This window comes from Martes martes, assembly GCF_963455335.1.
Source record: "Martes martes genome assembly, chromosome: 3".
Lineage (NCBI taxonomy): Eukaryota > Metazoa > Chordata > Mammalia > Carnivora > Mustelidae > Martes > Martes martes.
Window position 1 is genome coordinate 163,051,362 of NC_137890.1, and position 17,683 is coordinate 163,069,044.

General features: G+C 44.1%; 1 protein-coding gene across 1 annotated transcript; it reads left to right on the forward strand.

The window, feature by feature from the left end:
- Window positions 1-793: 793 nt before the first annotated feature.
- Window positions 794-16,685, forward strand: FAM124B (family with sequence similarity 124 member B; the record flags this gene model as incomplete). The annotated part of the gene is made up of 2 exons (XM_080799357.1): window positions 794-1,522; window positions 16,038-16,685. 2 exons carry the CDS (start codon window positions 794-796, stop codon window positions 16,683-16,685), a joined length of 1,377 nt encoding a protein of 458 aa, XP_080655483.1.
- Window positions 16,686-17,683: the final 998 nt, after the last annotated feature.

Below are 17,683 nucleotides of genomic sequence, written 5' to 3' on the forward strand. Positions count from 1 at the left end.
GCATGAATAACGGGAGTTTTGGTTTTTTGTTCTGGTTTTTTTTGTTTGTTTGTTTTTTTGTTTTTTTGGCAACATCTCTTTTTTTTTTGGCAACATTTCAGTACATATACTCAGACTTTGCCTCAGAGCAAATCATCCTCAGTGAACACTCAGTATTATTTAGATACAGTATCTTCTCTTCAAAGGTCTAGCATCAGTTGTCCCATAACAAAATAAAAAGACAAAGGACAGTGGAAATCCTGGCAAGGGGACAAGTTTTGAGAATTGTTTGAAAGTAGTCATTGTATTCAGGTGGCCTGGCAGCCTGCTGTAAACATGGAGAGATGTAAGGAGGAAATCAGAACCCATTGTGGGTCCATAAAATGGATGTCTTTTCAACTAAACAGATTGCTATCAGCCTAACAGAGCCGACTCATATTCCTTTTTGCCTGGTCATTTCCTTTACTGAGTGTCCGTAAGAACCACCCACTTGGGTGTTTCTCAGGATTACAGGTTTTTAGGTCAAGCAGAAATCCGGGGGAGTGCCTGGACAAGCCCAAAACACAGTTACATTATGCGTGAGCTGGATGACATTGACCCCAAGGCTGTTGTGCCCCAGTTTGTGTGGATGGTCTGGCTGTGCGGCCACCGGCAACCAGGAGCCCAGGTTAGGAGCTTTGTTCTGAATTGGCTGCAGGTTTCCTGGGGGGCTGAAGGCTCCGCTGGAGAACCGCCCGCTTCTTCCTTCGCTGCAGAAGCTTGACGGGTGGGCCCTCCGCACCTGCTTCCTTTGTCCTCCCCGGGGCAGTCTGGAATGGACGGGACACCGGAGCCTCTGGCCATGACCGTCCACCTCCTCGCCAACTCTGGACATGGCTCGTTTCTGCAGCAAACTCTGGATCAGCTCCTGGACTGCGTTTGCCCGGACGTACGTCCCTTTCTGGTGTCCGAGAGGGTCAGTCCAGTAAAATACTACGACAAGTGCCACTCCAAGCGCTCACGGTTCCCGGGGATGTCTGTGTTGCTCTTCCTGCCTGAGAGCGGAGAGGAGCGGCTCTTCCGGGTTCTTGACTCCCTCCAGCACTGGCCGTGGCGGTGCTACTCTGCCCCGAATGCTCAGGGGAGGCCGTGTCCCTACCCTCTTGCCAACCAGGAGTTCTACAGTCTGGACAGCCAGATGCCGGTCTGGGGTGTGAGGCAGGTGCACTGCGGCGCGGAGATCCTGAGGGTGACGCTCTACTGCAGTTCTGATAACTACGACGATGCCGTCAGACTCTATGAGCTGATCCTGCAGAAGGAAGCCACCGTGCAGAAGAGCGACTCCTGCGTCTTCGTGCTCTATGCCACGGAGAGCTTTGCTCTGCAGCTCTCCCTGACGCAGCTGCCCCTTGGAATGTCAGTGGACCCCAGAGAGTCCTCAGTGCTGCAGTTCAAGGTTCAAGAGATCGGCCAGTTAGTGCCTCTTCTCCCCCATCCTTGCGTCCCCATCAGCCGCACCAGGTGGCAGACGCAGGACTATGACGGCAACAAGATCCTGCTTCAGGTATTCCAGTTTTGCCTCTGATCTTTGTCGGTGCACATGGAACTGTGCAACTGAGATGGGCCTTCGTGGTGATTTAAGGCAGTGGTTCTCGACCTTGCTTGCACATCAGAATCCCTGGGGAGCTCGCAAAAATTCCCATGCCACATTTGCACCCCAGGCCAATTAGATCGGCATCTCTGGGGGCACCTTGGATGACTCAAATATGTAGCGTCGGGGTTGAGAGTTGCTGATCTAATAAAATCCCCTCATCAGACAGATAATGGAGTTTATGCTCCGGGAGCTTGTAGCTTATACAAGTGGTTTACGGTAGAATCCGATGACCCCCCGTTTCTCAGATTGTCCTTTAAAACCGTATGCAAAGACTTTGCCCACGCCTTGGGTTTGGGGAGAGTGTAAGTTCTTCCCATCTGACCTAAAGAAGCTGAAGTTGTAATTATGGTTGACAGTATTAAGTTTGCCGTCCTGTTGACTTAATTTTTTTTTCCCTGTTGACTTAATGTTTAAGCAGCTTGGATCACTGTCAGTTTTCCCCCAAATTAAGTTAGATGGTTAGTACTCCTTTAGAAAGAAAAGCTGGATATGAAAGCCTTCTTCTGTAAGCACCCCATTTAAGCCAGGCACAATCATGTGATCGCTACCGTAATGTACCATCTCTTGCGGAGTGTTCGCTACCATAATGTACAGTCTCTCGCGAAGTGTTCCCCCGCCGTTGAGCTTTGCACCCAGTAGCTGCCTGGCTTAGCCTCGACTCCTTCATCAGCGCAGTGAAGGTAATATTAACATCTTCCCAACGTGTGGGTTGTTATCCACACAAAGTGATGTAATGCTTCAAGTGCTTAAGATAGTGCCCAGAATGCAACTTTAGCTATTATTATCTGTTATGACCTAGACTAAGTGTTATTACATTGATAACTTTAATTCTTATGACAACCTAGGAAGTCACAATTTTTCCCATTTTACAGATGAGAAAACTGAGGTACTCAGTTAATTGCCTAAGACACAAGACACAGGTAGGGAAGTGTCTACTCAGCTCCCAAACGCACGCAGTGACCCATTATTGTCCAGTCCTCAGTACGTGTGCATGGGTGTGCAAGTGAGTGCAGGCAGGGGGATGTGTGTGATACAACAAAATGTTCTGTGACTTCTGTCCTTGAGAAACGGTCAAAAACCCCTTTAAGGCCTATTGGGTAAAGTAATAACATGAGGGAAGATGAATAGTCGTTCCTTTGATTAATCTTATTGTCATCTGCTCTGACTTATTAATAACATGAATCATATTGATTCTATATTAAAAGATATATAAATTATTCACCGTCTTCTTCACCTAAGGTGGACCGGCACAGTTTCTGTGCCTTTTACTTAACTCAGCAATTCCTGAGGCGTCTCAGGTTTCTCCTTCATCCTTCAACTTTGGTTAGTCTCCAACATTTAAAATCAACCTCACTGTCAAACAAACATTTCATATGTGTGTGCAGCAGGGGGCACATTTTTAACCGTTCTTATTTTTAAGATCAACCCAACCAACTTGGACCAGATGCTCTTCTCTAAACCGATTACTGCATCCAAGGGAATGGGATCGTGTGGGTTGGTGTAGTTCTGAGGCAGCGGCTAAGCCCTCCACACCTGGATTATCTATGGAGTCAGATCTTCCTGGGACTCCCAGGGGAGGGGAAAGCCCCCCCCCCCAGTGAAGATCAGTAGAGGTACAAATGTGGGGTGGCCCAGATGACCGATGTTGACCCAAAAAAAAGAAAGAAAAGAAAAGAAAATTATACCTATATTCAAGGGAACACCGTAACTACCAATTAACCTCTCCAAAAATAACCTTCCCTCGGGGCTGGAATGGACACGCGTGTGGGCGTGCTAGACATGATGAGGGCCCGCGATGGGCAAAGCTTCCTGAGGAGCGATACCTGGGCCTGCTGAGGCTGGACAGCCCAGAAGGAAGTTGCCAGATGGAGAAGGGAGAAAGGAGTTCCAAAGAGGAGAGAGAGTGGGTGACCGCGTGTGGTGTGGCATTTCCTTAGCAGGGCATGTTCAGAAAACTGCCCGAGGTTCTATGTGGTGGGGGCGGAGAGAGGGGGTCAGGGGAAGAAGGGGAGCAGGTGGGTGGAGACCACATCATGAGGAATAGGGTCAGCCACTGGCAGGTCAGCACCCGGAGGGCAGGCAGCTCTTTGCCCACTTTCGTATTTCCCGGTACCTAGAATAGTGTCTGGCACACGGGAGGCAAATACGCTCTCGTGTGAATGAACCAGAGTCTTGCTAAGAGCTTTTCTTTTATCCTTACTGCAATCAGCACTCACGGATGGGGCCAGTGAGTGGTACTGACACGTGTAATTTGTTAGGAGGATGAAAAAAAAGAATGTAAATGGAGGTGCTCTGTAAAGTAGAAGCTGTAGGAGATCACGCAGAAGCAATGCGATTACTGCCTGTGTGTGTGAGAAACCACCAGCTGTCTCGTCAGATGCCCACAGGGAACAATTCCTTTCCCACATGACCTCCTGTCAGTGCAGACGGTGTGATGCTTCTCAGAGTCTTGAATGTCTATTTGTGGTGAGAATGATAGTAGGGTACATAGTAGGTGCTCAGTAAATGAATGAGTGTATCAATAAATGATCAAATGTCCATGTTTCTTCATTTACCAAATACTCTTCCTGAGTGTTCTCCATTTGTCTTAGTTCTTAACGGCTGCAAAAGCACCGTGGATTGATTCTTCCCTTTCCCTTTCTAGCAGTCCTCCTTTGCCCCTGCATTTTTCCCATGGTTGCCCTGTGGGAGATGAGACGGCTATCCTTCTGTGACCCTTTGATTAGGAGTCCAGTGTGATGTCGTGCTGCCTTCTGTGTTAGGTGTTCTGTGTGATGTTGGGCTGATGGGAGGCCCAACTCTCCCACAAGTGCCTGGAATACCAAGTGGCCTATGGTAAATGCCCTGTCCTCACCTTGAGTGTAGGGACAGAAAGGGCTAATTTGACCAAGTTTGGAAAAGTTGTGTGGAGGATGTATGACCTGGAGGGTGACTGAACCAGGTGGTAGTAGGGTGTAGAGCTGGAGAGTTCATATGGGTTTAGGAGAACGATTTTTGGCCCATTGAGTATGGGTGCAGGAGGATCTACAACAGGCATTAAAGAAGCATTTATCAATGTTTTTAGAGAAGGGCAGACATGATAGTCTGTAGTATACACTTTAGGATGCTAACCCCAGTACCATCACATAAGGTAGATTGGATGGGTATTAGACTGACTGATCCAGAGGTGACTTCAGTCATCCAATCAGGGGCCAGCAAAGTTTTGAGTAAGGGGACCCACAATGAAAGTGTGAGGTTAAATATGAACTGTAGTTCAGGGGTAGACTTAGCAGATTTGGAAATGAATTAGATCTAGGGGTCAGAAAGAGGGATGCGATGATGAGTCTGGACCCATTGGGTTTGAGATGTTTGCAGATTATTTGGATGAAGACATTCCTGAGTCAGGTGGCCTCTGAGAGCTGGAGCTTGGACTAGGGACATAGGTTGGGGATGATGGTTGAAGCCCTGGGAAGAAGTGCTATTATCAAGGAAGGGAGTGTGGAATGAGAAGCAGTGAAGGTAGAACCTATAAAATGTCCACACTCCAGGAGTGGGGAAAGAGAAGAAGAAGAATGAGTGAAGGAATGTGAGAAGGAGCATCTGGAAAGCAGGTGCAGGTCACAATGTCACAGAAGCCAGTGTGTCACTTGGTGGCATGCCATAGTCCCTAAAATGTGATTTCTCAGGTGCGCTAGAACACGACCCTAAGGCTCTTTCATCCTGCTTTCCTCACCAGGCCATTGGTCTCTGGTGGTGTTGCCAGTAACTCCCGGGAGATCGGCATGGGCTGTATGGCCAGCTCGCCTTCACTGGTAGCTGTGGCCACCACCACCCTGCACTTATGGGCATGTCCTTGCCAATGTCTCCACAATGCTACTGAAACCAGGCTGTAATTTTCAACAAGATCTTTCTGAAAATTTGAGCACAAAATGGGGAAAACAGCAAAACATTCTGTACAAGGAAGGTAACCTTTAGGACCTCGGGTGTCACCATTCCGAGCTCCTTGACCAGGATGTGACCTTGAGGTCCTTTCCCAGGTCTCCTCCTTGTGCTCTCCACATCCATCACTAGGAGGTGGTCCAGGCCAAGCACACCTCAAAAGAAGGGAGTTTCCCTCTTAGCCCCTTGAGGGCTTACCTTCCAGATCTTTCTTGACAAGGGTTGACTGCTTTCCAGGATAAATGAAATGGGAAAGTTCATACACATCTCTGCCTCCTGCCCCGCCATGGTGGTGTCTTGTTCATAGACCTGGACAGGGAGGCTCAGTTGCACCAGTACATGAACCCAACATCAGTACAACCTGGGATATTGAGTCTCAACAACAGACACTGGTCATAAGCCATCCTTTCTGGCAGCTCTTCCCAGTTTATTCTGATGCAAGAACCGGAAATCATGCCTGCATATCCTTCCTCCAGTCCTTGGGCTCACCTCTAAATCCTCTACAATTAGTACTTGAGTTAGAATCCACAGAGCTCGCCAAGAACTAGCCTTTGATTTCATTGATTTTATCTACTGATTTCCTGTTTTCAATTTTACTGATTTCTGCTCTAATTTTGATTATATTTTCTTCTGCTTACTTTGGATTTTTAAAAAAAAATATTTTATTTATTTATTTGAGAGAGAGGGAGAGAGAGAGTGCGAGGGGGAGCAGGAGCGGAGAAAGAGGGACAAGCAGATCCTTAGCTGAGTGAGGAGCCTGACATCAGGCTCCATCCCACAACATTGAGACCATGACCTGAGCTGAAATCAAGAGTCAGACACTTAACCAAGGTGAGCCACTCAGGTGTCCCACTCTTGTCTTTTTTTTTTTCTGGTGTCTTTTAGGATTTTTTCTTTATCTTTGATTTTTGTAGTTTGGAAAATGATGTGTCTAGGTGTAGCTTTTGTAGAATTTTTGTGCTTGGTGTTCTCTGAGCTTCCTGGATTTGTGGTTTGGTTTCCAACCTTAAATTGGGGGAACATTTTCAGTTATTGTTATTTCAAATATTTCTTCTGTTTCTTTCTCTCTTTCTTGCCTTCTGGTCTGCCTACTATGCATCTGTTATACTTTTGGAAGCTGTCTCACAGCCCTTGGATATTCTGTTCTGTTTTTTTGTCTTTGCTTTCTTTGATTTTTAGTTTTGAAAGTTTCTTCTGAGGTACCTCAAGCTCAGGATTCTTTCCTCAGCCATGTCCAGCCTACTGGTTAGCCCATCAAAGGCATTCTTGATTCTAGTACAGTTTCGTTTTTTTTTTAAATTTCTAGTGTTTCTGTTCTTTCTTAGTGTTTTTACCTCTGTTACTATTGCCCATCTGTTCTTGTATGCTGTTTACTTTATCCATTAGCGCTCTTAGTACATTAATCATAGTGTTTCAAATTCCTGGCATGATAATTCCAACAACTCTGCCATGCCTGGTTCTGATGCTTACTCTGTCTCTTCAAATTGTGGTTTGTTTGTTTGTTTTTCACCTTTTAGTATGCCTTGTGTTTTTTTTTGTTTTGTTTTGTTTTTGTTTTTGTTTTTGCTAGCTAGACATGATGTAGCAGGTAAAAGGAAGTGCTGAAAATAGGCTTTTTGTAATGTGGTGGTGAGGAGTTGGGGGAGGGGAAGCATTCTATGATTAGATTGCACACAGTCTTTTAGGGAGTCTGTGCCTTACACTGTGAATTCACAAGTATTTAAAATTTTTTTTTTCTCCCTCCTTTGGCAGGAGAGGGCTAGAATGGCTAGCTTGATTTGGCTAGAATGAGCTGGAATTGAGTATTTCCTTTCCCCCAGGTTAGTCAGTCTCAGGTTAGCTTCTGGTTAACTAGTTTTCTCTGAGAGCAGGCTTTTTGAGAACACAGTTTTCTGGCATGTTTTAAAGTGCTGCTTTTTCTCCTTTCCTTCCAGAAGCATAAAGGTTTTTCTCCAATATTTATCATGAGCATCTGGTCAAGCTCCTGGAGGGAAATCTCACAAGCTTGTGAGGCCCCTTTGTGACTGGGTCCCCCTGGAGTTTTTAATGCTCACAATTGTCCACACTGAGCCTTCCACAATTCCTCAGTCACAGTTGAAGTTTTCCTCACCTGGCATTGGTTCCTGTTGTGGCTTCCACTTATGAGTCTCCACTCTGAGAAGCCGTGATTCCCTGTATTTGTCTGTCGTCTCTCCAGTCTTGGGGGCTGCTGTTTGCCCTGAGCCCTCCCCTCTCGTACAGATGTTGGAAGAGTTTTTGCTTTTCCAAAAAGAGCAATGCTTGCTCTCACCAGCATCAGTAAAGGTTGACTGCTCCTGCCTCAAAAGTCTCTCCTCTGTGGGCTTCCATAAACCAGCTCTTTAAGCAGTTTGCTTCTCTGTCTGGCTGTCCCTTTGTTGTTTCTTCCCAAGGACTCACCTCTTTCTTCCTGTCCCTGAATCAGTTTTGCTCACTGTTGGTGGAACTGACATCTTGGACTAGATGACTCTTTGTCATGGAGAACTGTCCTGTGCATTGCTGATGTTAGCAGCCTCATTGGCTGTGCCCCTAGATGCCAGTAGCAGTGACTCCTGCACTCCAGTTGTGACAACCAAAATGTCTCCAGACCTTGTCCAATGCCTCTAAGGGGTGGAGTTTCCCCCAGCTGAAAACTGTTGTCCTCCACTAAAAGTTTCCTTAAGATTAAGAAATACAGACCATCCTGTGGATTTAGTATCATCTTTGTTCTCCTTACACCTGTGTTTGCATCACTAGCTCTTGAGTTTAGCTTATTTATTTATTTATTTATTTGTTTAGCTTATTTCCACTTCCCTGTAAGACAATTTGAACATAATGTCTCACCCTCATCTTACATTCAGTCCAAGCAAAACCAAAGTCACCATCTCCACCATCTTCTCCAGCTCTGGTCACTATCTTCCCATTTGCTCTGGTTTTGAAACGCTGTCACGATTAAAGCCTCTTTTTTCCAGAAGTGCCACATTCAGTCACACCCAACTGTTGTAGTTTTTCTGGGGTCATTCCCCTTCCTTCTTGAAGCCCTCATAGCTGTAAATGTACATTATCATTGTGACATTCTAACTCTTCATTCTAGTTCCAGGCATCCCATTTTATCCAGCACATCACAGATGAATATATTTTCTAATTTTTATTTTTTATTTTTTTTAATAGATTTTATTTATTTATTTGACAGAGATCACAAGTAGGCAGAGAGGCAGGCAGAGAGAGAGGAGGAAGCAGGCTCCCTGCTGAGCAGAGAGCCTGATGCGGGGCTTGATCCCAGGACCCTGAGATCATGACCTGAGCCAAAGGCAGAGGCTTTAACCCACTGAGCCACCCAGGTGCTCCAGATGAATATATTTTTAAAGGACTGCTACATTTATGGCTATCCCAACTTTCTTTCCAGAACTTTAGGCTCACTCCTACACCCAGAACCTACACCCAGGTATTTTCTTTATTGGAATAAAATACACATAATATAAAATTTGTCACTTGAACCATTTTTAAGTGTTGGGTTCAGTGCCATCAAGTACATTTACAATGTTGTGCAACCATCACCATATTCTGTTTCCAGAACTTCTTCATCACACCACCTAGAAACTCTGTAGCTATTACACCATAACCCACTATTATCTCCTCCCCTCAGTCCCTAGTAACATATGTTCTTCCTTCTGTTCCCATAAATTGCTTACCCTAGGCACCTTCCATATGTGGAATCATATAATATTTGCCCTTTCGTCTGGCTTAATTCACTCAGTTTAATGTTTTTAAGGTTCGTCCATGCAGCATGTGTCAGAATTTCATTCCTGTTTAGGTTGAGAATGGTCCGTTTTATGGCTATCTGCATCTATGTAATGCCCAGGCTGTTCCTTGTCCAGAGATGTCTTTTCCTCTTTACTTATCCCTCCTTCAAGGCTCTGCTCAAATGGCAATTTCTCTCTGAAATCTGCCGTGAAGCTCAAGTACACAATTCACTTCCATTTGGTGTATATTTTACATGGAAATTTTTGTGACACACAACTGATTACATATTTTCTTATTCTTGTACCATATAATTTTGGAGTTTATGACTCTCTACCTCTTTTCAGTATTTTGTAATAAATGTCTATTTCCAGTAGACTAGTAGGTAGACAGCTGTTTCTGAAGCACGGGTTGATTGACCGCTTGTTTTCAGGAAATAAGTCTTGTCTCTTCAGAAAAGGTGTATATTCCAGAAGCTAGTTTGGTGTAAGCAAGCGTGTGGTTCTTTTCATTTTATCAAGAGACATTTAGCTAAGTTTGTCCTTATGTTCTTCATTAGCTATTGAAAAATGAAAGAACGTAGCTTCTAATGAAGAAAGTAATTCATTTTCTTCTGTAGCATTTCTTTTTTTTTTTTTTTAAAGATTTTATTTATTTATTTGACAGAGATCACAAGTAGGCAGAGAGGCAGGCAGAGAGAGAGAGGAGAAAGCAGGCTCCCCGCTGAGCAGAGAGCCCGATGCGGGACTCGATCCCAGGACTCTGGGATCATGACCTGAGCCGAAAGCAGAGGCTTTAACCCACTGAGCCACCCAGGTTCCCTTCTGTAGCATTTCTTGAGGGTCCTTTCTCATTTCTGAATCTCTCAGCTGTATACACTTGGAATCTATTCCACCCTTCCTGTTCCTTTCTTTGTTTCTTTTCCATTCTCCATCCCCACCCTTAATGTACCCCACACTGACAGACGGACAGACAGACACACACACACACACACACACACATACACACTCCCATCCCTGCTCTTCTTTTCACTCAATATTTGGGGTTTTGCTGCCCTGAAAGAACACTTGGACTTGGAAGGTTTTCACTCTTACAGAAAAAGGTTAACATCAGTGGCTTTGGTTAATCAGTTAAAGTAAGTACCTTTAATTTAAAGATCAATTAATTTGAAGGGACTGGTTTCAACTCTTAGGGAAGCAAATTTGGCATTGTTTTTGGGTTTCTTATTATCTGTATACTTTGGTTCCATTTAACTTTTTTTTCTCAGTGTAGGAAAAATTCTCTTTATCTATTTCTTGCAATCACTTCTAGTAAGGGACAATATTATTTTCCTTTCATGATGTGAATCTGTTCTTAAACAGCTTCATCATTTTTCAAGGATGTATATTCTCTTGTTTCTCAAGTGTTTGGAGTCAAACGAGTGACAAATGATCTTTCTATTCATCAAGATAACTGCTAGCGTTCCCTGAAACTTGGAAAAAGCTAACTCTCAATTTGCAACATTTTACAAATATTTCTTGGAACGATGAGCTCTAAGTGATCAGAATTCCTACAAATTTGTTTCACTTTATTTTTTGGCAAGAGGAGCCTTCTTCTCTCTCAAGGGATTTCTCTCAATCACTCAGCATTATGTTTCTCCTAGAAATTTCTTCACTCTAACTGCAGATATTTGCATTTCTACATTAATAATGTTGCACTCACTTTCGTTATGTGATCTAAGGATCTTAGACCTCTCTTTAAGAAAGAAAAGTTGACATTGTCTTCCCTTAAAAAGTTTGCAGAAATTGCCAATCATATGATGAAAGCCTTTTTGAATTTTCTTGATAAGACTTTATAACTACTTAATGCCAAATAATTAGGGGTCCAATACATTGATTCTACATTTCCATACTTTTCTACATGTAAAAATTTGTATTTTTTTAGGTGCTAAACTTATATATCCAAAAGACATCTAGTGGTTACTTACCACGTGCTAAGTACTATGCTAGGTTCGTAGATACAACAATAAAGAAGGTGAACACAAACCTTCTTCCAGATGGCAAGTTTAGAGGAAGACACAGATAAGTAAGTGTGCAGGTGCATAACAGTGTTGTATCTACTATGATACGGTAGTAGGCTGTTAGAAGAGCTAGTTACAATACTAATTATTATGGGGGCACCTGGGTGGCTCAGTGGGTTAAGCCCCTGCCTTCAGCTCAGGTCATGATCTCAGGGTCCTGGGATCGAGCCCCACATCGGGCTCTCTGCTCAGCAGGGAGCCTGCTTCCCCCCCTCTCTCTGCCTGCCTCTCTGTCTACTTGTGATCTTTGTCTGTCAAGTAAATAAATAGAATCTTTAAAAAAAAATCCTTTAAAAAAAGCCAATACTAATTATTATGATAATTACCAACTCATATTTAGCACTACTATGTCCCAGGCACTGTCATCATTTAATCATTTCAACAACTCTATGATGCTGGTACTTGTGATTATCTCTTTTTATAGATGAAGAACTGAGACGTAAGAAGATTAGGTAACTTGTCTAAAGTGCAACAACTAGTAAGTGGCAGAACCAATATTTAGGGGACTTACCCCATATTCAGTGCTATCAAGAACGCTTCCAAGAGGAAATGATGTAGAAGCTGGAGTTGGCCATGGGTTTTTAGGAAAAAGAGTTAGAGACGACATATCCTAGACAAAGCAAATAGTACACACAAACAATGGCACTGGAAAATAATAAAAAATAAAAAAGAGCAAATAATATCCAAGAAGTTCAGTTTTGGCAAGTGGAGGCTGAAAGGGAGGAAATAGTGAATGACCAGGCTGGAGGAAGAAGGGGCAAACTGTGGGAGCTGTGATAAGGCATATTAAAGGACTTAGATTTTTATCTCAAGTAGAGAGCCCCTGGAAGCAGGAGGGTGGCATGATGAAAACTTTCTGAAGCTCCCCTTGTAGTGGAGTGGAGAAGGATTAGACAGAGGTAAGAGCATCCATGGGGGCCTCATCATCATATGACCATTGCAATAACTCAGACAAGAGATGGTGAGAGCCTGACCTAGGGTTAATGGCATAGTATATGGAGAGATAGGAAAATCTGAAAGATCTCTGGGAGGCAGGGTCCATGGGAATGGATGACATGGGGATGAAGAAGGGAAAATGATGCTCTTGCTTGACGAACATGAGCCTAAAGGGTTCAAAGAAAAGGAAAAGACTAAACAGAACAGAATTAGCATGAGTAGGAAAATGAGTTCAATTTTGGACATGTTGAGTTTGAGTAGCTGGTTCCTGGAAGATCAGTGGATAGGGAAGTATGAGGCTTAAAACACAGATCTGAACTGTAGTTATACCTTTGGAACACTTCATCATGTTGATAGTAACTGAAGGCATAGATGTCCCTGAGATTGCCCTAGAAGGGTGTATAAAAGAAGTAGAGAACCCAGGTCAGCACTGAAGAAATACAACGTATAATGAACTGACAAGAGAAGAGACTCCTGCAATGGAAACTGAGAAGTGGTGGATGGAAAGGAAGGAGAAAATCCAGAAGAATGTGTTGACACAGAACTTAAGAAGACTTCAAATGTAAAGGAGAAAGATCAACCTTGAAAATTCAACCAGAGCTGGGGTAACAATGAGTGACAAGGAAGCTGATGGCAGATGATCTTGGCAAGAGCAATTTCAGTGGCTTGGTAGGAGGGAAAGTCAGTGCCGTGGGTAGGGGAAATAAGGGAGGGTGGTGTTTAGGATAAATGAGTATGGACAAATTTTATAGTGAGGCTTGGCTGTGAAGGAGAGTAGAGAGAGAGCTGGCGGGGAGAGGGGAAGGGATGCATTATTCAAGATAGACTTGAGCAGGTTTAATTGCTGTTGCAAAGGAGTAGGCAGAGTACCAGGAAGAGAGAAAGACTGGAGAAACAAGATAACAACATAGGAAAAAATGAATCACTGATAAGTTGGGGTGGCCAGGAAGGCAGGAGGTGATGGAATTCACAGTGCAGACAGACTGGTCCCTTTCTTTGTGGAGAGCATGGTGACATTGTAGGTGTGTTGGGTGGCAGGCAACTCAGAGTTGCTAGCTGGTGATGGCTTTTGTTTTCTCTGTAATCTAGACGGTGAGACCTTCAGCTGGGGGGGTTGGGCAGAGGTTGTGTCACTGAAGGTTTGAGGACAGTTCAGAAGGTTTGAAATAGCTGCCTGTGGCAAAAAGACAGGTGGCTAAGGCAATAGGACTGGGAGAAGACTGGGCAAAGTTGGAAACCACACCATTATGGTGATGTCACTCTGGACAGTCATGTGCATTTCTTTGACAGCTTGAAGTTCAAGGTACAAGTTCAGGGAATGTGGGCATGCAGATGGACATGGAGCTGGAAGGTCTTGAGGGAGGCTTTGACAGAAAAGGAGTGGTAGAGGGGAGTCGGATGTATTGGTGAGGAAATCGTTGAAGTGATGGTCTTTGGACTCCAGCTGACGTGGAAGGAGGTATTGATGCTGAAGAGCTGATGTAACAGGAGAACTGAATGTTGGAGCAGGAAAGAGCATTCATTTAACTTGGGTCTCTTAGAAGTGGAAGGCTCCTGGGAGCTCAGAATCGTTTTCCATTTTTAAATGGCTGTGGAAACAATGTCACGATGCATGAAAATTGCACAAGATTGGCTGCCTTGGTGGCTTATTCAGTCAAGTGTCTACCTTCAGCTCAGGTCATGATCCTGGGGCTCTGGGATCGAACCCCACAGTGGGCCCCATGCTCAGTGGGGAGCCTGCTTCTCCCTCTCTGCCACTCTCCCTGCATGTGTTTTCTTCCTCTCTCTCTGTCATATAAATAAATAAAAATCTTTTTTAAAAAATTGCACAAAATCTAAACTCAGCCACACCCACTTACTGCATGGTCCGTGACTACTCTGTGGCAGAGTCCGATCATGGAAAGAAAGACCATAGGTCCACTGGGCCTCGGATATTGATTGTATGGTCCTTTACAGAAAATATTTGCCAACTTCGATGCCACAGGAATTGATGGAAGCAGCTTTTTTGCTTTTTGAGTTTGGTGACAGTCACTCCACCATTTCTTTTCTTTTTTTTTTTTTAAGATTTTATTTATTTATTTGGCAGAGATCACAAGTAGGCAGAGAGGCAGACAGAGAGAGAGAGGAGGAAGCAGGTTCCCCACGGAGCAGAGAGCCCGATGTGGGGCTCGATCCCAGGACCCTGAGATCATGACCTGAGCTGAAGGCAGAGGCTTTAACCCACTGAGCCACCCAGGGGCCCCCACTCCACCATTTCTATCAGTGATGAAACTGAGGGGAGGCCATGTGTGTGGATCACATATATAAACACATCCCATAATATATACATTTCTAGACTGGCTTTCTTACTGTTCTGATTTTTTCCTTCTTGCCTGGTGAGGTAAATATGTACCATCTTTTTATCTTCTTTTTATTAATTAAAAAATTTTTAGAGCAGTGTTATGTTCACAGCAAAATGGAGCAGAAAGTAAAGTCCCATGTGCTCCCCTACCCCTCACAGGCATAGCCTCCCCCACTGTCCATATCCCACCAGAGCGCTGCTTTTGCTGCAATTGATGAAACTGCATAGACACATCATTTTCACCCAGAGTCCATAGTTTATATTAGGGTTCACTCTTGGCGTACATTTTAACGGTTTTGACAAGTGTGTAATGACATGTATCCCCCATTGTAGTACCATACAGAGTAGTTTCACTGCCCTAAAAATCCTCTGCACTCTGCCTGTTCATCCCTCCCTCCCCTCGAACCCCTGGTAACCACTAACATTTTTATGGTCTCCATAGTTTTACCTTTTCCAGATGTCATATAGTTGGAATCCTAGAGTAGGTAGACTTTTCAAATGGGCTTCTTTCACTTAGTAAATGCATTTAAGGTTCTTTTGTACATTCTTTTTGATATTTGCGCCAGGAGGGGTGGACCCTGGATACCAATTTCTAAGGGCTACCAACAAGATAGAGAAAATTGTCTTTTCCAGAAATCTTCTTGGTGAGAGTATTATGTAAGGAGTAGGGGATGAGGCTCCCAGGAGTCCAAGGATGGGAGATGGGCCAGTGCACTCCACTGTGCAGAGGGAGAGAGCAGTTAACTCGAGGGTGGCAGTTCTGCTGAGTAGGGTCTGTAAGTTTGAAACCAGCATAGAACTGCTAGGGATGAAGACACCGCAGGTCCATATAGACAGCCCCCCTCCTTTCTTGGATGTTTTTCCACATGCTACTACATATAGCCTGTACCATAAATAAATGGTGCCCCTAGATTTAAAGAATATTGACTTCAAAAGTGTCTAATTATTAGGCTGCCTGGAGTGCTCACATGTCTTGTAATAGCTCAAGATATGTATCATTAACATGATATGAAAGGACTTTGGAAGATTGAATTCTTATTCCAATCTTTATCTTTTGGTGGCTTTTGATTTTTGTTCTTATTTTTCCATAGTTGGTAATACATCATTTGCAACCCAGGTGAGGCCACCAAGTAACATCCGTGAACATCTTGGCATCATTTGAACAACATGATCTATAAGAACTGTGCTGTTGCGTTTGATTCTCAGAATCTTTGCCTTATTGGATGTTCACTTAGGGATTGTGAGAGAGAGAGATGTTTGGAGCTCATGCTGATATAGCTCGTGATTCGGTTGTACTTATTACTTCACTTCAACTGGCTTTATTGAAAGTCTGCTGTGGGCACTGGATGGCAGAGGATGAATGGGACCTGGTCTGTTCTCGGCACTTAGTTAATGGAAAACATCTGCTGAATTTGTTTTCCCCTGTCCCTTAGGTCCAGTTGAATCCAGGACTTGGTGTGAGGAATGGCGAACTTTCTTTTATGAATGGCACCTCGGGAGCCGACACACTTCTCCAAGGCTCCCGGCTAATCCCCGTCTCCACAAGGAGGACCCTGGAGCCAAGATGCCAAAGGAGCCGGGCCAGGAGGCTCAAGGTGGGTTCCCAGGAGTGCCCAGAGTCTGCTGAGAGCCCCGTGTCAGACAGTGTTAGTGGCACCTTGTGGAAAAGCCCTGGCTGCTCGTCTCAGGACAGGAGCTCCACCATGGGCGTCCAGATGCATCTGCCTTCTCCCCACCTCCAACCTGGGGCCAGAGAAAAAGTCCTCAGCCTGCAAGACAGCTTTGCGAAGCTCGAGGCAGAAACTAATGTTGACACGGGTTGCACCGTGGTCAATTCTGATCCTCGACAATCTTTTTGGAGCGGATTTTCAAGGGATCTGCAGACCAGCCAGGCACCGTCGTGCTTGCCAGACTCCTCCTTAGGGGTGACTGCCTCCAAGAACAATAGAATCTTTAAGGCAAGGACCCATTCTTTGTCACTTGCTGGCCAAAGGGATCTTGGTGCAAGGAAGATAATCTCAAAATGTCACCTTCACCTGCCAGTCCAGGGTGAAGAAAAAGAAGAAGAATTCTTTATATAGCCTAAAACAAATGTGGTTTCCTAAAACACAAGATCAGATACAGTGTTCTAGAAATGGAGCACTGACCTAGAATCAGACAGTTTCTTGGTCACGTGAGGGGGCCTGAGTGCTAGCCACTCACAGATCTGTATTGCTTTTATTTCAAATGCGCATAGTCTAATGGTGCTGTGAAGCATTGTTTATTTGCCTTCATGGTTATGAGGGAACACAGCCAACACATAGGGAGAAAACCAAAGCCCTTTGTCCCTGGAGACACACTAACCCAGCTGGGTGCATTGAGTGCACCTACCAGGAATAATTGCATCATATGCAAATGAGTCAGGCGTGTTATGCAATGCTGATGAGTGGATGTAATTGGTTTTAATTTTTACTTGGGTTGCATAGCTCATCCCCTTGGACAACATGGACTACTTATTCTTTAGTGTTTTTTAATTTTTATGTGACCTCCTTTGGAAACGAGGCCCTGTACACCACATAGCCTCCGGTGATTTTGCCTTTCAAGTTGTTTGCATCTAGAATGAGTTCACATGCAAGTGTTTTGAAAATTACAAACAATTAATTTTTTTTTCCTGTTTAATGAGCAGAAACACTAGAAGTCAAGAGATCAGGTGAAAAATGAAAAGGAGGCTCTAGGATTTCCCTGTTCCTCCATTTCTCATTTGTTTCTGCACTACTTCAAAGTGCCAGTCATTCCTGTTTCCAACCAGAGAGGAATGTGGCTTGATTGGGTGATTCCGGATCTCTACTCGACTTGACAGGAAGATTGGATTGGACGGGTTGTTGGAGCAGGACTTGTGTTCTTCTGGCCATGTTCGAATTCCTAAATGTCTTTGCAATATGCATTTATCCATTTACATGTTCATTCATTCAGTAAATACTTATTGGGCACCTACCTTTGAATTAAGACATTGATGTATGGTCCACATACCATCTGTGGCCATCAAATCCAAAAGGTATTTATGGTCTTACCAGCAGAAATCCATTCTTTCAACATTTGA